Source organism: Acanthochromis polyacanthus, chromosome 3, assembly GCF_021347895.1.
Source record: "Acanthochromis polyacanthus isolate Apoly-LR-REF ecotype Palm Island chromosome 3, KAUST_Apoly_ChrSc, whole genome shotgun sequence".
Lineage (NCBI taxonomy): Eukaryota > Metazoa > Chordata > Actinopteri > Pomacentridae > Acanthochromis > Acanthochromis polyacanthus.
Genome location: NC_067115.1, coordinates 23916756 through 23940813, shown reverse-complemented (window position 1 = coordinate 23940813; position 24058 = coordinate 23916756). Strand labels below are relative to the sequence as shown.

At 40.2% G+C, this 24058-nt stretch overlaps 1 protein-coding gene across 1 annotated transcript in view; it reads right to left on the bottom strand.

Moving 5' to 3' along the window:
• tbc1d1 (TBC1 (tre-2/USP6, BUB2, cdc16) domain family, member 1) overlaps nucleotides 1-24058 on the bottom strand; it is a 48908-nt gene that overhangs the window by 9730 nt on the left and 15120 nt on the right. The window contains 16 exon segments of the mRNA XM_022206066.2: nucleotides 101-201; nucleotides 1881-2039; nucleotides 3544-3612; nucleotides 3615-3704; nucleotides 6682-6882; nucleotides 12524-12657; nucleotides 12839-12952; nucleotides 13325-13441; nucleotides 14614-14877; nucleotides 15308-15456; nucleotides 17428-17553; nucleotides 17819-17935; nucleotides 18625-18716; nucleotides 19180-19312; nucleotides 21513-21617; nucleotides 21701-21790. Of these exon segments, the coding sequence (XP_022061758.2) occupies nucleotides 101-201; nucleotides 1881-2039; nucleotides 3544-3612; nucleotides 3615-3704; nucleotides 6682-6882; nucleotides 12524-12657; nucleotides 12839-12952; nucleotides 13325-13441; nucleotides 14614-14877; nucleotides 15308-15456; nucleotides 17428-17553; nucleotides 17819-17935; nucleotides 18625-18716; nucleotides 19180-19312; nucleotides 21513-21617; nucleotides 21701-21790 (2061 nt within the window).

Genomic DNA, 24058 nt, shown 5'->3' with positions numbered 1-24058 from the left:
AAGCCTAATAGACAGCTGGGCAGAGAATTCCATTGAGTGAAGAGAAGAGAAACATGCAAAGTGAAAGAGAGGAGGCCAGAGGTGAGGCACAAAATGATACCTCGGGGTCAAGCAGTGAATAGGCTTTCAGTATATTATACAGGGACAGCTGTCCTGCCCCCAGCTGGGCCTGGAAATATGGATGAGTGGGGAAAGTGCGACCTGCAACAGAAGAAAAGAGCAAGGCATGATCCATCCATCGCAAAATATCAGCACTTCACATTTAGAATTAAATACAATGACAGACATAGCATCAATATAATGTGGGAAGTCAAAAGGATAAACCTCTAACACACCAACGCATAGTTTTAATGGCATAGATTTATTTGATTTTGTCTGACATACTCGTTGAAAGAATGTGAGTGAACCAAAAGGAGAGATAAGAGACTGAAACCTTTGGGTGTGTGCACATTTCAATGAAGCATATATGCCGCTGAACTTTGCCTTAGGATGCAAAGACTCCACATTTTGCTGTGGATGCTAATAGGAAGCTCAGTGCATGAGCATGTGCCAACCTATTCTAAGCAAACATGCTTACAAACATGAAAACACACATATGAATGCGGCTTTATGCGAGGACTGCACACCCTGCTTCAGGAGCTTAACATGTAACGGTGGACGGGACATGCATCTTTCAAAAATGACAAGATAATGAGGACTGGGATCTGTAAAAGAACATTCTTCGCATGGACAGTCGGGTAATTGGCGGGTTTGTGTGTTTTGGGACCGTGGATGTCTTGACTTACAGTGTGTGATGTGAGGTTTTGGAGAAGACAATGATGACCGTGTGAGTGTGCATGCGTGGAATGTGCTGTGGGGGCTTTATGTTTCTGAACATAATGCTACGACTCCCTCCCCTGCCTGATGTAAAGTGTGTATGGGTATGTTCTGTTCTGCTGTATGTAAGATAAGGAGAAGTAGACTTCACACCTCTGAATCCTTCACCTAAGAAACTCTTATCTTTGCATATATGAAGCGTACATTCTCGACCTACATACCTCTCTGTGGCGTCAGTGTCATAAACACTGAGGGTGTTTGTCATAAAGCACACAACACCTTTACATTGGGTCATGTTAGGAAACCGCTCATGTACATTCCGCTACCACTGTCCCTGCCCTATTTGCAGAAGGGTGAATAACACGATAGGCGGATGAAAGACAACAAATAAGGAGGTGTTACAGGGATGGAGTCGTGGGTGGATGTGAGTATGCATGTATGTGGGTGTTATATGGGTGGGGTGTAGGTAGTGAGTGTGTGTGGGTTTTTGGGTGCGGGGTGTTGGGGACATTTGAGGGCAAACGTGTTAAAATGAGGTTTGAGAAAAACAAAATGTGCTCACTAAAGGAATTTTGCGACTTATTAAAGCGACACAGCAGGCGATGTAATTTTATTTTACAGTCAAACTTAGAATTTGTATCAAATGTTGTAGTATTTATGTAAAAAAAGGCCCTCACTGTGGGCTCACTGCATTATAAGACCCGTCACCTCTATGTGCAGGACTCTCTACCTTTTGCCTAGAATAACAAGATATAATGACCTAAATCATACAACAAGGAAAAACAAAAGTTATTTTTCTGAAAACACGTATTTCACAAAAAAATTGTAAAAATTTTAATTTTAAATTGATTTTTACTATTTTTAATAGTAAAAATCAATTTGTACAACATGTTTTTAAGTGCACACAGGTGTTTACAATACTGGAAAATAAAATGCTGACTTTACATTCTAAACTACTTCCATTTTCAGGAGCAGGAGTGAGTGTACTTGCAATATTTATTTGGTGTTTCTTTAATAGAACTGATAAAACTGCAGTATTTAAAGACTGTCTTTGTGTGCGTTACCCAGATCTATGAGGATGGCGTGTTGCTGCGAGGTGAGTTGTTTCAGCAGCTCTTTGTACGGAGTGTGATTGGAAGGCGGTCGAGACGGGACCGTCTGTCTGAGCAGGTACTGTTCAGAGAGAAACTTCCAGATTTCACCTCGATGCTGCCTCGGGACACCTGTCAGAGACGACACAGATGAAAGAGTTTAAGGCAGTGCTAATTTGCAAAACCGAGAGCTGCCAACTTGGTCCAAAGTGATCTCTATCGTCCTCGGCTTTTTGAAAAATGTGTCTCAAACAAGCATATCACCTGAAGATCTGACACCAGCCCCGTAATTAGTTTAACAGTGTGTCAGACAGGGAGTGTTTGGTTTTTGTTTTTTTTTTTGCCCAAAGCCAATATTTCTACATCTGTAAAGGGTAACAATGTTCTATCATTATTTCCCTGGAATCCAATTTTTATTGTCAACCTTGCTGACACATAATTGTAACAAATATTGTAAATGCATGCGTCTAGAATTTTTACCAGAAATACTTTCTCTGTTTACTAGGATTCTGTAGTTTGACTGTTTCATAATAATAATCCCGTCAACCAATGCTTTATGCGTCACAATTACTGAACCATACACTATTTATAGTAGCAGTGTTGTTTTAATTAGATCAAACTACAAAAACCTTCTCTCAATAAATCGAGACTCTTAAGCTTCATTTATCAACAAAACCAAAAGTCTGACATTTTGAAGAGTACGTTCATTTGCTCTCTAGCAGAGATTTGGATGGGATAATAAGACTTTCATGTCTCTACAGAAGATATAAAGACAGATCCTGCAGCCATTTAGCTTGATAAAAACAGGAAGAAATGCAAGACTGGCTCTGTCCAAAGGTAACACAATCTTATGCAAAAAAGAACAAATCTGGCATCTGGAGTTAGCGTTTTTGCTTGCTGCAATTTTCTATTGTCACTAATGGTTGCAAAGTTAAATGCAAATTGCTCTTTCACACTTTGTTTTTTTTGTTGTTTAAACAAAAGAGAAATTATGTGCCTTTTACTGAGCTTTAGTGCTGGTAGATGAATTATATTACCGTTGGATCAGAGGCAGGCTAACTGTTTCCCTGCTTTTTGTCGTTGTGCTAAGCTAAGCTAATCAGCTAATGGGTGGATGCAAATTTTATTTCCAACTTTCCATCAGATGGATAATCGAGCTCTAAAGTCCACTTCACCAAGTTCTAACAGTCATACTTGTTACGTAGCAGCCTTTCAGTGTTTAAATGTGAGTTTGGACTTTAAATCTGTTTTGTTCAAGGCTGAAGCTGAAAAGATAACCTTCCTGTCCTCTGTGCAGAACATGATGATACTAGAAACTGGACAGGACAAAAACGATCAGAGGCAGACACTGGAGGTAAAAACGTTAAAAGGTAATACACACTGATTTCACTGTAACCCACAAACACTGGAATATAAACACTTCATTCTTCAATTCATTCTCTCTCCTTTTGTTGTATTTTGAAAAAAGGCCAAGGTGGAGGCTGATGATAACAGGAAAGGTTACAACACACATTTTCAGTTTTGCAGCTTTATACATTAAGCTTTGGTCAATATTTGCAAATACCTGCTGATTTTAAAAAAGAACAAACATTTCCATGAAGCGCTGATATATGTATTTGTCGACCCAAATATGTACCTTGTGCAACTGCAGCATGTATGGTCTCAGTGTCAAATTTGACCTTTGCTCTCCCAGGAGTTCCCAGCATTTTTCCCACACCAGAGTCACCTCCTTTAGACATGGAGTTATTTCCTCATAGTCCAACTTCAGACGCTTGTTCTGCAGATCGCTCTCTGAGGCTGCAAACATAAAAGGACACACAATTTGACAACTTTAGCACCCTTCGTGCGCTGCGTTTTTGTTGCGGGGTGGAGCGCAGTTACCCTCACTGTAGCTGGTCTGTGTTTCTGTCAGGCTCACCTGCCTGCATGCTGCTCTTCTCCCTACACATTTTGCTTTGTCATTTCAGTTTCATTTTGCACCACCAACATGAACCTCACATTGCACTCATTCACTTTCATACATTACTCATACTGGCATCCGCACACTCTTTGTTGTGGCATGCTTGTGGTCTTAACACTTAAAAACAGATAAGAACTGAAAATCTAGTTGCAAATGCAGCTGTTTAAAACCTACTCTGATTAATGCACTTCTCTGCTAAGGAGAAGAGATCCAAACAGTCTGAAAGTGATTACAAAAACCAGAACAGTGAAGCTGTTAAACAATGAGCTATAACTCACTATGGAGCTCGGTAAAGACAAGAGGAGCTGCAGCACTGGGACTATAATTCACTTTAGGTTCATAAATTCCTTTCATTTCGTTTTAACATAATCATTTAATACTCTTTGTCATCATTTAATACTGTTATTACTATTAATTATGGCCACTTTAATGTCAAAGTAATTTTACAAAGTGACACATGGCCACAAATCTGCAACTGTCTGACCTTCCACAACATCCTGTACCTAAAATTCAAACTGGATCGGTCTGCTAGAAAACAGTCTACCTATATGCCATGTAACGCAGCAGTTTAATACCGCAGTTTGGGGAGTTTGTTCCTAAAACCCACTTAGAAAATATCTTTTGGGAATCCTAATTTTATTGATAACTGGGGACACGGAGACTTCAATTTTCAAATATTTAAAAAAAAAAAAAATTCTAACACACCCATGACTTGTTTTTTGATAACTGAATGCATGGTAGAGACAATGCCTCTGGACTTTCAAATTAATCCACCCTACAAACCAAACTGTGAATTCCGTTGCAAAATGTTGACACCAGTGATCAAAGAAGGTGCGGACACACCCAGCACCCCTCATCTGTTCTCTTTTTTTGACAACACCCTTCCTCTCTCCCTCCACTAATCACTTAACGCACAACCCTACTCTTCTTCTCTTTTGCTTCTCCGCCAACACTCAACTCTTTCCTCACAGTAAATCCCACATTTGTCTCATCCGTCAACCACACTCTCCCTCCCCATGTGGACTCCCCCACCCTTTCCGCTCATGTGTGGTGTCCACCCAGCGACCAGCTGCAGCTTGGCTGTGCTCAGGAGAGTGATATCATCACTACTGGACAGGACGGAGACAGCAGGTCACATCCCGTTCCAACAGGCACTGATACCTTCCAGGAAATGGGGATTTATAGCCAACAGGGGTAATTAGGCTGAATGAATGTCTTTGCATTGGTTACATTTAGCAAAGTGTCATTACAATAGTGCCAGAGTTTTTAAAAAAAAAAGAGAGAATGTTTCAATTCTGCTTTGAACAGAACTCACAGAATAAACATATTTTAAAATAACACAAGACAAACAGAGTATCTGAAGAGGTCGAAGTACTTCTTTTGAAACGCCGTATATCATGGCCTCAGCAACCAAAGACTGAAAAGCAGCAGGAGTGACCTGAAAGGCGTAGCCTGGATAATACAGGAAAAAAACTTGGATGGAGCAGATGGCTGACACACCCAGAGTAAGAATAGTTGCTGTCAGTGGAGCTGTGCTGTCTGTCTTATCATCTGTCTGGAGCATGCACAGTCTAGTCAGTCTTTCAGGACGCACTCATTGGCGGCAGCCCAGTCTCTCCGGCCTCTCTTCGCCTCCCATTCCCCATTTCTCTCCCATTCTCTGTTGCTGGAACACTCCACCCTTGATAACACACAACAGGATAGGGATCTCCACCCTGGAGCTGAGAAAGCTACGCACACACACTTTCATATCTGACCCATAAACCAGGCAGCAGTGAAAGAGATAAACAGACAGAATAGGGGACAGGGAGTTGAGTTCCACCCAGACAAATAACGGACAGAAAGGTGGAGCGCACCCTGTGGGAGGAATAAAACACAATTAAACTAAGAAGCTGCCACATGCTGGAGATGCGAATACCAGTGTGCACAGTGAGGTTGCAGAGAGTGTGTGTCCGACATCAACATTGACCCATATTCTGTCCATCCACGCCCTGCTGTATAGGCAATCATTTCTACCTGTGTGATGACCTGAAGTGTTGGGTGTGGTTGACGTGATAGTTTGTAGGCGTAGGCATGTGTAGGTATGAGCCAAGTCGGTCAGGAAAGGGGTGGTGCTCTTGGCACACCCAAAGATATACCCAGTAGGAAACACATGCACGCACGCACACACACAAACATATTATACAACCTGTTAATCTGCAGTGGGTTTAAATGTCTGAACAAAGAAATAGAAATAGCAGGTTTGCACTTGATTAACTGGTTGCACATCTGGAGAGGCAAGTCGCCAGAGAAACCAATTCAATTAAAAATAATAAATAATTCAGCGGCGTGACTCCTGACACTGTTAGATGAAAGAACGCTGGGTGCTTGTTATCATGCTGACAGACAACAAATTCAGCTTGGCTGCGGTAAAATGTGTTATGGTTCAATACTATAGACGTCAGTAGCTGATCCAGTATGCATTAGTATGTGCTGATTTAAAGTGAATCTGCGCTATGTGTTTTGATTTTTGGCACTTAATTTTTATTGTTATTTTCAGAAAGCAGGCAGAGATTTATGTTTTTAATTCAGTTTGACTCGACATGTGGTCTGTTGCATGTATTATTAATGACTGCAGCACTGCAATGTTTGTGATGTTATACTGCACATTGTAATGAAGTGCATTTTTACTTCACAGTTTAATGTATTTTTGGGGATGTGTGCACAAACAAAGTTAAAGCTTTTGTTTGTAAACAAGGCTAAGTCTCTACAAAACAGTCTTTGCAGGCTCTTTTTGTGTGTGAGTGTTTCAATCACTTAATGACACCAGTTCACCTTGTAGCTTCTGGTTCTCCGTCTCCATCCTCTGCAGAAGGATCTGCTGCAGGATGGCCTTCCTCCACAGTTCCCTCAGCTCCTCTTTGCTCCTCTTTGTCCTCTCCTCAGGCACCGCTCTCATGGATGAGTCTCCACCTCCTCCACCCACCACCTGGACCACACACATCCGACCTCCATCCAGACAGGGATCCACCCGCTCTGAAAGACAAATCAGGTTATTACATTAGATTAGATAAGATTGTGCTGCATTAGGTGTCCACCTTATTGGACTGTTAACTTTAAGATTAATCTGACATGAAATGTAGCAATATAAACATTAAAACTAATCATTTAATAATTTAACTAGTGGCAATATTCAGCCCCTTTTTATAATAATGCAAAGAAAAAACAAACAAGCCACTACATACATCTACTTTTACATGACTATGTTAAGGATTATTATAATCATGACATCCATCTGCAGCACATTCACAATTTTTTTATTAGTTTCTGTCCACAAACACATTCATTCATGTCTCAGCATCAAAAAGGACTTTCATCTTGATTTCAAACTCTGACTTTTTTGTCTTCGAGGTATGTGGTCTGATTCTTTCACTAATGCCAAGGTGACAAAGGAAGGAAAGGCGGTTGAGGGGATTAAAATTAAGTACAATGAACCCGGTGTGACTTTCTCTTAGGCCTTCCATTTGTGTTCGACCATCGCCATACTTTGTTCATAGGTGTGAAAACGACTGATCTCAGGAGCCGGTGTAAACAACTTCAGATCACTGGTGTGAATTGAAAAGCGGCTGCCTGGTCTCCTTTCTCTCCCTGTCAATCTCACAGCCATGCAATATAAAAAGAAAATGCTAAACAGAGATATATTTGACACAGTTGGGTGCAACGCAGTAAAAAAAAAAAAAAAGTGTTTGTGTGACTCCACCCCAAAGTACAGGGTGGATCCCAAACCTCAAAATACCCTGTGTTGTTTAGAGGAAGGACATACCAACTATCCAGATAGCACTTGCTTCTCTTTCAATTCGTAGGAACATCTTGACTGCGCACAAACGCACACACATACCTTAGCTCTGCTTACGTATGTAAATTTGATGCTTATCTTTCCAAAGAAAATTAAAAATATGTTAGATAAGGTCACCTTTTCAATACTACAAAAACAAACCCACATTCTGCACTTCACTACACACACACATATATAGTAACAATAGCATTCTTTGTGCCAGATGAGGTGAACATTTCTGGACTGTGCGCCTTTGTGTCTGTGTTTCCAAGACATGCTGAAACCGACCGAGTCACTGTACAAACTTATGACTCTTCAGTTATAAGAGAAGTGAAGACAGGGCAGACTTGAGTGTAACGCGCACGCGCGCGCATACACACACACACACACACACACACACACACACACACACACACACAGAACTCTGTTAAAAGAGGTGTGCATTTGTTAGACAAACAGAGACTGCTACACTGCTTCAACAGAACACTGGCGAGGACTTAACTTTCTGGTGTGAAATTGCAAACACATACAGAACGCAAGCACACAAAATCCTGTGACCCTTGAGGGGACCCTCCATTGACTATATCAATCCCCTCGCCTCTTCCTAACTTCACCTTAACAGCTATAGTACCACATATGCCTAATCATAACACAAAAACTATCACACACACTTTTGCACTAAGTGGCACGATCCACTCCCTCAGCAAACAACTTGACTAGAACCAGGTCACACCACAAACACACACACACACAAAATGCAAAGTGGGTCAACAAGGCTGACGCTTTCCTCTGGCGCTGCCTGTGTGGACTGTCAACATGACCTTGAGACACCACCACCTCCTGAAGCACACACACACACGCACGCCCGCCCGCACGCACGTTTGTACTTCTATCTTAGTGAGGACATCCATAGGCGTAATGCATTTCCTAGAGCCTTATCCTAACCTTAACCACCACAACTGATTGCCTAAACTTAATCCTTACCCTAACCCTAACCAAACCTCAATTCATACCTGTTCTCTAAAAACAAGTCTTCACCCTCAAACATGGCTGTTTCAAAGTGAGGACCGGCCAATATGTCCTCACTTTGTAAAAATGTCCTCACTTTGATAGTTAAATGCAGAAACTGGTACTCACCATGTAGCAAGTACAAGAACACACACACGACACACCCATGACCTCATGCATGGAAGTGTTCGTGTACAGTCACACACACACACACACACACACACACACACACACACACACACACACACACACACACACACACACACACACACACACACACACACACACACACACACACACACACACACACACACACACACACCCCATCTCTGTGCTGCACTCAGCTAAAAGTACAACTTTTCCCACACTTGCCAATCAAACTAAACTTTGGGTGCATATTTCGTTGATGCCGAAGAAAGATTTATTACCTGTTTCCTTTGACAGGGGAACTTATGCACAAAGACAGACCTAAGCCTCAGTAATCCCCCATGAGCAACACATTCAGTGGGAAAGTGGATATAAGGGTCACATTAGTCCAGCATTCCACAATGCATTTATTAGATACAATATCCACCCCTGAGCAGAATCCACAAGACTGTGCACAGAAGTTAGCCAAACAACAGAAACACTCCATGATGTTAATTGCTCTTGCACCTTTGTGACAGTCGAAATGTTGCTGACACAGTTTCAGGGAAATGTTAATTTAACTATATGGAAATCAGTGTAGCTGTAATGTACTGAGAACACCGCTACCTGTGGGATTGGGAATGAGAAACTTTGGCATCCCCCAGTGGTAGCATTAAAAAAACACTGTAGCAAACAGCAGGCTTTCTACACACAGCAGCTCATATGACAAATAACCTGTTATTTTAAGTGTCTCTCTCAGAATTTGGAAATGGGGTTGGCCTTGATATTCTTTTTCATTCTGTAATTTCACTAATTTCTCTGCACAAGATCACATCTGCAGTGGCAGAAATGCCAGTACGATGAATATAAATTACTAACGCCAGGCAGTTTGCAAGTCCAAACTGTACTGGCATCGTGGGAATTTATCAAAACAGCCTATTACTCCTTCTGCTTTTTGGCTCGCATCACCACAGGTGGATCCACCACTTCTTGACAATGTGTGACATTGTTTACTTTCAGGATTGATGCCAAGTAACATTTTTGAATAGCAAATTTTTTGTGGGGAATACTTTTTTTTTATTTTGAGCTATCCATAAACCTGTGTCTTTACTTGTCTACTCAATCAATAGTTCTGGAAATGACACACAAAAATTGTCAATTCAGGACAGCACTGCCTATATTTTAAGCATGTTTATGTATTAAGCTTTATTGCTGAGGGACACTGTAGGTGTTGCTTTGCACCTCAACCTACATCTGTCTAATGTTCCTATACAATAGAGTGGAACTGTGGTAAATAGTACATGAATTACGATCTGTAAAATGAATGCATTCAGCTGGTCTGACCAATAAATATCAGCATCCACCACTCAACAAGCATTCAATAACAGAATAAACCACTATAAATACATAAAATATATTACAGGCTGAGTTCTAATTTATTAGTTTTAGACTGACAGGTTGGCTCAGCTGATTTCGATACAGCAGCAAACTGATATGATGGTGATTTCCAGGAGATTTCATGTAGAATGGAACATAGCATTTTATTAAATGGAAATCAGATCTGACAGGATGTGAATGCTTCTGTAACCACCTGTTCAGACCGAGGGCGGCTGGAAACTGTCTCATTGGTTGCAGCGCCCTGTAGCTGCCGCCTGCTCTTGTCTGCTTTCCAAGTGAGGTACAGTTCACCTTGAATGAGCCTAACAATTATTTTTCCTTTTTGTCATCCATGTCCTTTCTGGGACTAGTGAAATACTGTATGTGGATCATCATCCTGCTGGGAACTTTCAGGTGTTACATTATGACCAACCCAGCTATCGGAACTGTCAACACTTCTTCTGTCATATGTGCACGATACTTATAATTATCAAAACATGAGATCTGAACGGATGCAAGTACAAGCATGACTTTACATCTGCACTCGCTGACGTACACGTGTTACCATAAATACAAGAACGGACATGATTATTACTGTATATAGGATGTGAAGAAAGACAAACTGCCCGGAGGGATGTGATGTGAACAATTCAAGTTCTTACTGGAGAGACAAAGAACTCTGATACAATGATCTATTCTGACTTACTCCTCTTTTCTAAACACACCTTCTGTTGTCTTATTGTTCACCCCTTTGTTGAATATCCATGCCGCTGTAACAACTGAATTTCCCTCTGAGGATTAATAAAGTCAGTCTCAGTCTAAGATTAAATGAAAAAGTGACACAGAGTGGAAAAGCTTGGTCACTGCACTTTAGTCTGCACGTGCAGTTCCTGTGCCATTTTAAAAAATAGGGCAAATTAAAAGACAAATGTGATAGGTCTTGTTCATGTTCTTTGATGCAGTGTGTTTTGCTTTCAGCTTTGTAGGCACATATCAGCTTTTATGTTCCTTATTAACACAAATATTTTTCCAGTTCTATTTTCCACATATTTGGTTTAATTGAATTAAACAAATAGATTTCAGATTTTGAAGCATTTTTTCAGGCAGAAAAGTGCATCAAAAATTCAGTTGTACAATGTGCAAGTAAATTACAAAAAAAATGTGGAATAAAGAAGATGGCATTTAAAAATGTGTATGTCTGATGTGCAGTCGGGAAAAAAAAAAGAAATTTCGACAACTATCTATTAAGTAAAACTGTCAAGGAGGGAATTTATCAATCCCAGATGATGAAAACCAAACACCTTTATGACATAGTCTGAAAAACTGTTTACAGCCATGACAAGAGCAAGGAGTACTGCAAAAGACGGTCTGACAGCCACAGAGCTCAACATTCAAGAGGGACCATCTGATCCCACGTATTAGTTATGGTGTCATTTTGGAAGCAACCTCACATTACTTTTAGTAGCTAAATCCTTTGCACATATAGAGCATATAACGTGTATTTTCAGACATTTAATGAACAGCCAAAACATTTTTTCCAGCATACTTCAGATTGTTTTCATTATATCATTGTTGGTGTGTTGTTTAATACAGTGTGAGAGCAGATTTCCACTCATGATGTTAAAGTGAATAAATTTGCCTTTTGGAATCTGTGCCACACATTAACAAGCTATGAGATTCTTGACCATTTTTTCCTTAAATCATTTTAACTGCCTAACTGCACAGTCTACATGGTTGGGCAATAAAACGATATCAATATATACAGGCGATAGACACCACGTTCATAGCAATAACAAAATCATTCAACATTATGACAGTTTTACTTAAATGCATTAGATGCAAACTGACATGAAAGCAAATAACATTGACACAAATTTTGGTCGCATGAACAAAGCCAAAGCATGCCTCCTTCCTGGCTCTGAACAGCCTATCATATCCCTCGTTAATGGAGGTGTTTTCCTTCTGTTGTTAGGCTATTTGTTGTTATTATTTCTGACTGTCAAAATGTTAACACAACATTTATTATCTATGCGATTTGAAAGATAAAGTTGCTATATTAAAATAAAAATAAACCTTTCCTGCTGGTCTTTATTAAAAAATAGTAAAAAAACAGGCCATTTAAAATGATGAATAATTATCAGCATTGACTGACAATAAAAACATTTTGTTATGACACATTTCAACCTACTGTCCAGCCCTAATTGTCTGTAATTTAACGCTGCCAGACAATGCCCATGTCAATGTCTTACTGCTTAATGGTGACTGAGTGTCCACAAAGGGAACCACACATTGATTCACGGAGGATGAGTTTGTGTGTCTGCGTATTCTTACCGTTGCCGTCTGTGCCTTTCTGAGGAGTAGCGACCCGGAGGAAGATCTGCTGCCTCCAGGAGTGGCGATGGCTGCGCAGAGGGCTTTCCCCCACCTCAAATGTTGCATTTGGTGTAGAGAGAGCTGCTACATCACTGAGAGGACAAACGCACAAAGACGTAGTTACATGCGACCGGATAAAAATTCAATAAGTAGTACATGTACACGTTTAAATTTTTTAAAAACACAACACGAATCGATGGAAAAATAAGCATAGATTATTGCTATGTTCGACACGCTAACATGAATGTGATTATTTGGTGTGTATGTGTGTACCTGTTCTTTGGTTCAGCATATTCATTCTCGTGGACAGGGGCCAGAAATTGAAATTTCAGAAAATTAGGGACAGAGGAGGAGGAGCGGAGACGAGCACGTAGACCACCCAGAGGGCTGAGATGGAGGTGATAAAAAGGAGGCAAACATGGATGAAAACAGAAACATGGGCCCCATTCACACAGAGACGTGTTGTTTGGAAGTAATGTTTTTCAACTTCACTGATGTCAATTAAAGGATGCGAGTGACATAGTGTTGTTGGCTAGGGTGGAAAAAGCTGAAAACTGCTCAGTCTTTGAAGAGAGTGAATCATCTTTCAAACTAGCAGCCAATGAATGGCATGTTAAGTGCTTCTCTGTCTGAATGGGTACTTATATAATAACATGGAGAATGAGATCAAAAGGAGTTATGAGAACTTCACATAACAGCACTTAAGACAGAGAAAAGAGATACTGCATGAGTTGAACTAAAAAAAAAACAGATTCTCACCTTCTTCTATTGAGCCGGGCTCCAGCAGAAGGTGAGGAAGGAGGATGGAGGAGGACAGGAGAGTGGGAGGAAGGGCAGGGAGGAACAGGAGGAAGGCTACAGTCGGTTGGGACATTTCTGAGTGCAAATGCAGCGAGAATGAGAGAAGGAAAAGAAAGTCACAGACACTGAGTGATTAATGAAAATGGAGAAAAGGGTGAAGAGAAACAGCAGGAATACAGCTGGTAGAAGTGAAGGAAAGACAGCGTGTATGGTTAGGTGTCTTAAGGAGTGGTGTTGGCTTATCACGATCTTCTCAGCAATATGAAATATGTATGAAATTATGGAATATTTGTATATATGTTCTATTTGACTGAAGTGAATGACGTATCCACCCTCATTTAACAAGTTTATCTGCATCTTATCTCAGCTAATTTAATGGACAGTATACTGGTAGCATCACTAAAATGTACTTTATGACACAAAGCATGTTATAGAGACACTAAAAACAGAAAATATTTGCAGTATGATGAGGGGACTGATGCAAAATATGAAAGATGCTTTTTCTAACAACGACTTCATGTTTAACACTGCTGCATACTCTACTGAACTACTCTATAACCCAGTCTATTTTGACCTGTAACACTTTGACACTGATACACCTGGCACACTCTGATTGAAAACCCAGCAGACTGTTGTCACTGCTGAAGTCCTAGTATTCCAGTAATGCACATTAAGAAGATGACATTCCCTTGCTTTTAAAGTGATCAGATGGAATAAATCAATTCATACTGTCCAAGCTGGCTTCACAACCTATTCCTCAGGTCTAAATCTGGGTTTAAAACCTTTGTCATAGACCCACTGAGATGACGTAAATTGTCATACGTTATGGTGCAAAAACCCTTATGGTTAAGTGTATTGGCTATATAAAAAATTACAGCAACCATTCCTCTCTAGTGTGTCATTACTGTCAGCTGAGACAACTATCTTGCAGAGGCACTGATAATCACACTCTCTGTCTCTATACGACATACTGTCAAGATGCAACAAATCAATTACTTAGTCCTGGAAATAATTTTGCCCAAATCTTGAAAGTAGTGTATATTACCTCTGCCTATGTGCTCAATGTGATCTGAGATCGCATTATATTGAATAACAAGCCTTACTGTTACAGTCTAAAGCAAACAATGAAGCAATATTTAGAACTCCAATTTCCGGGTTTGTGTTGAGACCAAAATATTCAATAAATATAAACAGACATCTATTTTTCGGTCTGTACAAACACAAACCGAAACACACACTCTCCTCACTTGCTCTGGTGTGGGGAGTCTGTGCTGACGGAGTAGTGTCGCACGAGCTTGGGCTTGCTAGCTGCTGAAGGTTCCTGTGGCTTGTGAATCAATATCTGCACCGGGGAGTACTCGGGTCCTGAGGAGGGAGTAGGGGGGTGACTGAAGGTGCTGGCCCGCCGGCGGAAGCCCTGTGGCTGAGCATCACTGGGCAAAGAGGAGGAGGATGGTGACAGGGAACGAGAGGTGTCCAGGTGCTTGAGGTCTCCTGTTGAGTTGTGGCATCTGAAGGTATGACGAGAAGAGACAGTGAAGACAAATGCATGGTGGGGAAATAATATTGTGTACTGCAGTTTGACACAAAAAATGTTTATAATATGCACTAATCGGACTTATAAAAGAAAGCTTGACATAATACTAAACATAATCCCACTCACCATGAGATACTGAGCCTGTATCAAAGTGCTGAAGGCCCAACATTTGCGTGCCAATCACTTCTCACAGCACCAGACCATCACCCTAACCTTGCAGGTGGTGAGCCCATATTCCACAACACCTTAATTAATTAATTAGGCTGAATCCAACCTTGCCTGTAACTACAATAAACCCTGAAAACCAAGTAAAACAAGTACAACTGCTCTGACCTTTAGAACACCGACTGCTCTGACCCGAGATATGATTCAGTGTTTGGGCATGTGTGTCTAAGTGTGTTTACCTGAGTGGGCTGGTGGGCCTTGTATGAGAAGAGGAAGACAATGGGTCATCTATGCAGGGCTGGTCCTGGCTGCTATTGACAGTACAAACAGAGGAGCCACTATCACTTCCTTCACTGTTGTCCCTCTGAGCTCTGGCCTTGCTGCTCCCCTGTCAAGAACACACACGTTAAAGTTATGCATGTGGCCTTTACATGTAACCAAAGATCACAAACCAAGACACTGCTTTATAGATCCTTATTGGCCAATTCCCTGTTTCTATACTCTAAATGCAAGGATTAATGATCATGAGAAGAAAATTTACCGTCTCCTCTAAAACGTCTGCTTTTCTGTTCGATCAAAAACATAAAATAAGGGAGACAGCATATGCAGTTGAATGGAAAAGTTTGGGAAGTGGGTATTTCATTTTTAAAGTTAAAAGAAGTAAAATAAAACCCTGCTGCAAAGAGATATCAACAAAAAAATCTAAAATAAAGTATTATATATACATAACAACATATATAAGAAGAGAAGCACTCAGAGAGCAGTACTCCACCAAGGCTGCTCATTCTCCCATAAGGCATTGTCAGAAATGCAGCATTTGTTTATTAGTCACTGATGATCAGTAATCACGGCACCACAGAATGTTTCCCTTTAATATAGATGTACCCAGGGACGGCTGGTATAAATGGGCTAACAGGGCTAAGCCCTCCCAGGCCAACACAAAAAGATGAGAAAATTATTTTTCAAATAACTTACAACAGGTTGTTTTAAGTTTAGGTGAAAACAAAGGTAGCAACAGCACCAATCAATCAAAAGAAAAACATAGAATATCTCTAAATGGGATTATTTTTTTACAGTCCCAGCAGATACAGTCCGCTTTCATTCATTTCGTTCTTGTAAGTGATTGACAGGTGTCATGTCCCGCCCCCGTGATTTACTGATCATTTGGGCTAACTTCGGTCAGCCCACAGGCCTTTGACGGAGCGAGAAAAGGTTAAGCTATGGCGGCGTTAGCATGAACGAGGTGGATTATTTGCTTTCATACCCATTTTCCTCAATGTCTTTGGAAGAAAAGCTGGAAGTTAAGAGACTGGGATCACATCAGCCGTCGATGTGAGCTTCTTTTCAAATAAGGTAGGCCCATGTTGACCTGTTAAAGGACTGTGACACCTTGTTTTTGCTGAGGTCACCTGTTTTTGCTGAAGGCGTGTTTTGCACTACATGTCGCCAAACAGTTGTAATAAGACAGTTGCAGCAGACTATCTGTGGGCAGTCGCTGCAGTTGGAACACCTTTTGTAGTGGTGTGTGTGTGTGTGTGAGAGTGAGTGAGTGAGAGTGTTGATGTAGAGCACTAAAAAAGTAGAGTGTACCTGTAATTGATGTAACTGCGTGTATCATAGGTGATGTTGCTTTTGCAGCTGTGTTAACCATTTAATCGGTATTATACATTTGTTAGCCCACCCAACAAATTTCACCACCAGCCGCCACTGGATGTACCCATAAATAAAACAACCCTTCGCTGAGCACAAGCGTGCACTATGTATGTGTACGTTATGTATGGAATCCGAATCACATGACCTAAATATGTAGCAGGCTGTGGGGATTGATGGCACTCTGAAATACCCTGACAATACAATTAATTGTTCCTTGTATTATTTCAGACTGAGAAGTCTCAATTAGTCTACAGCGGTCGATTTGTAGCGGCATCACAGTCATGTGATCATCAGCAGGCAGTTGATGTAGCGTTCACTTGTTGTCATAGTTACAGTGACACCTTGCCGCCATCTTGCAATGATACAGAAATCTTGAACAAATCCACAGATCCAGACTATAAGCCACATCACTGCCAAAATCTAATCAGTTGGTCCTTGTGTCATTTCTGACCTTCACAGAAAATGTCATTGAAATCTGTTAGTCCATTTCTGAGTAATGTTGCAAACAGACAAACCAGCGCTGATCGTCATATAACTCTGTCAAGTAACGCAGCAGAGTTATGTGACGATCGGCTATATTTACTTTGGACTGTATTTACTTCTTTTTACATCATAAATCATGTATGGCTATAATTTGCAACTTTACTATACAAGTGCATACTTGTGCATCACTTTATACAAACAAAGACAGGAAGAGTATAGCTACCTTCCAGATGCCCTCCAGGGATTCAGTCAGAGAGCGTTTGGCTCGGCTCTTGAACTGCTCGAGTCGCTGCCGACTGCTGCTCTGCTGCTGTGCCTCCACAGGTGCTGGAGCTGCATCCTCACACACCTACGTGGACAATAAGATAAAGAGACAGAAAGCAATGATGAGCGAAAGGAAAGGAGGTCCTTAAAGACACAGTGTGACAGCTATTTCTGTATAAATGAGGGGGATTTTTTTCCCAGTTGTCTTTCCTTGGTGAACTATCTGATCACAGAACTGTTTAAAGAACAGTTGAAATGAAGAAAAAACTACAAAATTTATCTGCAGAGAAAAGAAAAAAAATTAGTGCTGTAACAGTGATGTATATGTGTGGTAAAGAAATGAAAGGTACCGGTTTGGTGTCTCCAGGCAGTGTGTGCTGATGACCCTTCTGTCTCTCCTCATAGAGGTTCCTCAAAGAGGCCATCACCAACTCATTCTCTTCCTGATCGCTCTTAGGACGAGCCCGCTGGATACAAAATGCAAAACATAATTTAACAAATATTCTATCTGCCAATTAAATGTTATTTATTTAATTTAAGTATTTTAATTTAATTAAATATGTTAATTAAATACGTTAAGTTTTTTGGCCTGGAAATAACTACATTAGGACACTGTATTAATACAATATGCCGGTACGATGCTAAACCAACGAGTTGTCTGATACATTCACTCCTACAGTATGCTCACACAGATGCATTCATTACAGTTGATGTTTTGCGGTTTACTTAAACCACCAGCAGATGCCAGCAGAGCCATGTAGAAATAGGCAACCACATTCCCTTCAGCTTCTTTTAACCCATTTACCATGCCTGTCCTTAGTATACTACAAATGACATCAGCAGATCCAAACAAAATATATCACTTTCCAATAGTTAAATAAAAGTGCTTAATTGACCAATTCCTCCAGTGTTTTGGGCAAAAGAAACAGAACGTTTAGTGAGCTTAAGTGAACTGAAAATATTTCAGTCATGTGTAAAGAAGGATGATTGCGTCACTGCAACTCCCACATGAAAAACTTCCACAGTGATTCAGCCATGATGGACTGAGACGCATTGTTGACTGACTGGATAGTTTGCTAGTTGCAGTCCCCTGAAGGGGAACTCTCAGGAATTCATATCTTGTCCTTCAGGTCCACAGACAGAACAGACACATTACCATAGTGTTTTCAAAGATGGAAGCTTGTTCCTGATTGTCCAAAGTGGCCAAGTATTTCTGAAGCTCCAGTTTGGTCTTAGATGGGTGTAGACCTGAAAATGATGCAAACAGAGAATTAAAACACACTGCCGGAAAGCCTGGTCTCCCTTCAGAATTAGGTTTTCCATATGGTAGGTGCTTACTGGATTCTAGGATGCTGGTTATTTTGGGCACCTGATATAGCAGCATAAAGCTGTGATGCAACTTTACCTTTAGGATGATGCTATCTATAAACTCAGAAAAAACTTAACTTGAACCTTAGCTACAGAAATATTGTCATGTTTCCAGCTGAACATATTCGATACATGCATTAAATATTGCCACTACTTAAACACAGTTCGCTTCTTTACTGGATTTAAAGTGACAAATGTAAACATGTGTTCCACTACAGGTATATAAATGTAACCAATCCAACAATGCTTCTACACCCAGACTGCAATGTAAATCTCTAGCTAGTTTGTGTTTGACTACTTTGCATTATGAAGAAGAAGAAGTAGCTCAAAGACAGCTTCCTACCTTCTATCATCTCACACAGTCTGTGGAGCTGCTGCATGGGGCAGCTGTCACACTGCTGGCTCTGGGTCTTTGCATTCTGCTGCAGGGCTGCCACAGAGAACGCTTGCTTCAGAGTCAGCATAATCTCGTCCACCTACAACAGCAACAACATGGAATACTTATTTATATATAAACTGGTTGCACTAAACAGATCCTGTAAAAAAAAATAAAAAAATCTGCTCTTCACTTTCTGGCTGCCCTGCTGACTGTGTTTACAGAGTAGACATGGGATGAGTATGGAAACAAACTAGAAATGCAAACAGTAAAACATCAATAGCATGTAGCATGTGACACCTGGGATCACTTGGAGAAATATTGTAGAAACTGATTGCAGGTTTTTAAAATTTTTAGAAACTAAACAATTAAAAAACTACCTTTTTTTAAATTTTTATGATTTATATTTCTAAAAGTGACATTTTTGAGTATTCTCTTCTTTTAGCTATGGTTGTGCCATTTACAGAGAGGTGCAGCACTTTATATTACAAGAAAAAATTAACCCGCAGTGAGTAAAGATGTGACAGAATCCCAGAAATCGCTTTGTTTCAGAGGGTTAACCATTTCATTCTACTAATGGTTATTACATTACCTTTTATCAAGGCTGTATTCACTGTCAAAGGGCAATATCACAACCTTAGTATTAATGACACCGCATCTATCACAAAACCTTATTATGTAATAACAAATACATAATTTCTGATGCATATTGCTGCTACACACAGAACTCTGTTTTCAAAATAACACTAAAGTTTGAACCATGTAGAAAGGAAATCTTTGTAGAAAGGAAAATAGGGCAGAAAATCGTGCATGCTGAAAAATAGAAATAGAAAAAAAAAAAGATAAATAATATGCAACAACTGGAGTAGCATGCTTTCTTTGGGGAAGAGATGGCATTATTTAAACCCTCCAGAAAAACGCGATTATGCGATCCATGAATTCCCGCATTAATCACCAAAATGCCGCTGATTATGCGGGGGTCAATTATTTCCCAAAAGGCCGCATAATCCCCGCAAAACAGCGCATAATTCTTGCAAGAATCTCACATTTCCAAGAAAAAAAAAGAGAAATATGCGGGTCCTGCTTGATTTCACAATTTCCGCATAAAATGAGAAAACTATAACCAATATAAATGGAGTTGTGAGTGTGTTTTTATGTGACGCCCGGCCTGACGTCATCAGTTCGCGCATTCACACACACACTAGAAGCATGAGCTGATGCGGAGCGCAGTGCCAGTGTTGCCAACTTAGCGACTTTCTTGCTAAATCTAGCGACTTTCCAAAGCTCCTAGCGATTTTTTTTTGTCAAAAACGACTAGCGACAAATCTAGCAACTTTTTCTGACGTTTTGGACTCTCACAGGAAAACTCGGATCATTCTGCAGTTACTGTCCTCAACAAGCAGCAGGTGCTGCTGTGAGCTTCTCCCCCTACCAAAGCACAGGCTGTCAGTCCAGTAACCCCACAGCAGTCCCAGTGTCTGATTAGAGGACACATCACTCCGTAGCCAGACGGCAGGTGAATCGCGCATATTTTTGCATATTTCACAACTATTCGCATACTTTGCAAATTTCTGCAATTTCCCCGCATAAAATGGAATAAAAACCCCGCATATTTATTCGCATAATCAAGGATTTTAGCCCGCATAATCAAGGATTTTTGCCCGCATTTTTCTGGAGGGTCTAATTATTTGTGTTAAACTGGTCTCATTTTCTCAGGTAGTATCTTATAAACTAACCACACCGCACATTTAGCTATTAAACAGGACAGCAAAGGACTTTATCAAACAGAATCCATTTGGCACACCATGACTCAGAGGAGCACAGATGCACTGACTCACAGATCCTATGAGTTGGAACTGCACTTAATCCTCACTGACAGAAAACAGCACCTAATAAAAGTGAGTGAGCTAAACAAATATGAACACTGAGTGGGAAGCACTGATATGGAAATATAAGGAAGTTAGTTACTGGAAATACACACTTGTGCTTGCATTTACAATTCCACAAAGGTTGTTTCTATGTACATGGAAATGTAATATAAACGCTTTCATAGTTCATGAATGAAACTGACCAAGGCTGTGTTCTAAATCACTCCCCATAAAATACAACTAACGCACATTTTACACATACAAAAACTTTGCTGTGCTACTCAAAAGCTTCCAGCGATTAAGCAAATGGCTTCAAATGTGTCCAAAATGTGCTCTCTACTGAGTAAACTATTTTGTGTCTATAATGTAGGGAGTAATGAATAATCTGTGTCAGGCAGCAAAAAGCAAGAATCCACATGAGCACCATCTCACCAGTGATTCATCAGTGCACTGGAAGACATAGCACACAAAGTGACAGTTTCCTCCCTCCACAGTCTCCCTGCAAATGAAGCCAAAGTGATCCACATGACGAATACCCTGCAAAGAGTCAACAACAGGTTTTAAATCGCAGGCACATTTTATACAGACACTTATGTGTACTGAACTCCAGTGCTTCAGACCTGTGAGCAGAAGGAGATTTCTTTGAAACTCTTCTCTATCGCAACTTTCTTAGTGTCAGGGCTAATCAAGAAGATCTGAGACCTGCCCACCTGAAACACAAAGAAAAAACACCAAGGAATTACAGTTAGATTGTTTGTGGCTGTGTTTATGTGAGTGTGTGTGTCTTCAAATCCTTTTACTCTGCGGTATGTGATTCTGTGTGTGTGTGGTGATGTTTGCGGAGTGGCTGTGACTGCAACTTTGAATTAGGGCTCCAACTAACGATTATTTTCAGTGATGATTATCGTTATAAATAAGCAGTTACTTGTTTAGTCTATTAAATAGCAAAAAATTAAGAAAAATGTTGATCAGAGTTGCCTAAAGCCGAAGATGACCTTCATAAATATCTTTTGTCCAAACCTGAAGTAAAAAAAAAAACTGTAAATATTCAAATTTTAAAGGGTGGAGAGCCAGCAAAAAGCTAAATAGTGATGGTTATTTAATAATCTGCTGTAATCTCATAAAGAATCTCAAAAACCATGCTAAACAGAGTAAGTTCTGTGCCAATGTGTCTCATTAGCAGATGCGTTAAAACTACATACAAGGCCTGCAGCCGTTGAGGGATGTACTATCTTTCCTTCCTTTAGAGAAACTGAGATATAAGATGTGTAAAGCCCACTGAAGCTTCACCCTGACCTGGAGTCCTTTTATAGAATTTGTAGAAGGTTTTCCCTTTCAATGACATAGCCTAACATTAGTTGTATTGAACTGCTAAAATTACTTTATAACATGCCCAAAACATTAACCAACTCAATATATGATGAGAGGTTCCTGCCTGACTATTTTTTTATTTGTTCTTTGTCCAAGGCTTGATTGGTGATTACATGATACGACGAAAAGTCCAAAAATAATCTTCTCAGTTCTTTTTTGAATCCGTCAGATGACACAGTTTCATTTCTTCTTTCCTCAAGAAGCACCAATTAATTTTCGGACAGTTCCGCTTCAGGGGATATCCCAATTCACACCATCATTAGAACATGAGTCAGAATGATTCCAAAACCAAAAGAAAGAACTCTGGGGTTCATTATAAGAAAGCGAGCTCATCTCCATTAATCAGGGGTATAGTATTACATCTAAGTCTTCAAGCTCTGTGAGCACAGCTGTTCTCCTTTCAACAAGCTCTCTTTTATTCTCCGTCTCTATCAAATATTAATCACATAATTCAAATCTTTATAGAAGAAAAGAGGCATTTCATCTCTGTCTTGAAAACTGAAGGGAAAAAAAGTGATGATGTCACCAGGATGAGGTAATTCGGGCAGCAGGATGTATCATTAATATGTCTGTATCTGCTGAGGGGGGCAGTAACACACACTGGTGATTCCTGTGCCAATGATGACTATTTCCTGTCTGGAGTACAAACAGGAATATTTCTGTTGGCAGGAGGTCCCTGAGGTCAAGTAGAGGTCAATTAGAAGAGCATGACTAGGCTCATTTTAGGCAGCAGTCAGCATTTTGCTCTTGCTGAGTTATATTTTTGCCTGTTTTTGTTCTGGCTCTCTCTTTGTCCTTGATGAGCAAATGTGTATGCAGAGCTGTTATTCAGGGAATCAGAAATTTCACTTTACTCTTCAACAAATTTCTCTTTTATTTTCAACAAAGATGCCTAAAGGAACCATTGGGTGAGAGCTGCAGGAACAAGCACCACAGTTTGCTTATCTAAAAAGTAATTTAGAATTTTGCTGTAGATTTAAGGAATTCTAGTTCATCCTTGAGCAATGCCAACATCTGAGTTTGTGATAAATGAAAGGCATAAAGATGACGTTGGCATAATTTGAACTTAAAGTGGACAACTTTAGTGTGGTATCTGGATTTATTTAGGATGCCAGAAATGTTAAATTGTTTTCATTATCCACTGTAAGATTTCAGATATCTCAACGAGAATAATGCCCCCAACTACACAGTTAAATTTGCATTGAGACCAAGCCTATCCTGACATGTCATGCATACAAAAGACTGCTGCACCACTAGCAGAGATATTCTGTCTAAAAGCTTTTACTGTGTGCAGAAAATAGTGAAGTAAACTTCAGAGGCAGTACAATCGCATATGAAGTCAGCAAAAGTAAAAATAAGACTTAAGTATTTCACAAATTCTTCCAGAATGGTGCAAATTACTGCAAAGACTGGTCCAAATTCAGATAAAAATGTAGAAACAAAAGCTTTGAGCAAAAAATGTATCCCACTGCTATAATGTATCTCACAAATAGTGTACAGAGATGAGGACAAAACAGTGAAGACAAAGATTGGAGGGCAAAGACAGTTTTCTGTGAGGGACTGTTCAGTTCTGAGTTCAGTGAGATGCTGATTTGGTCAGTGAATCT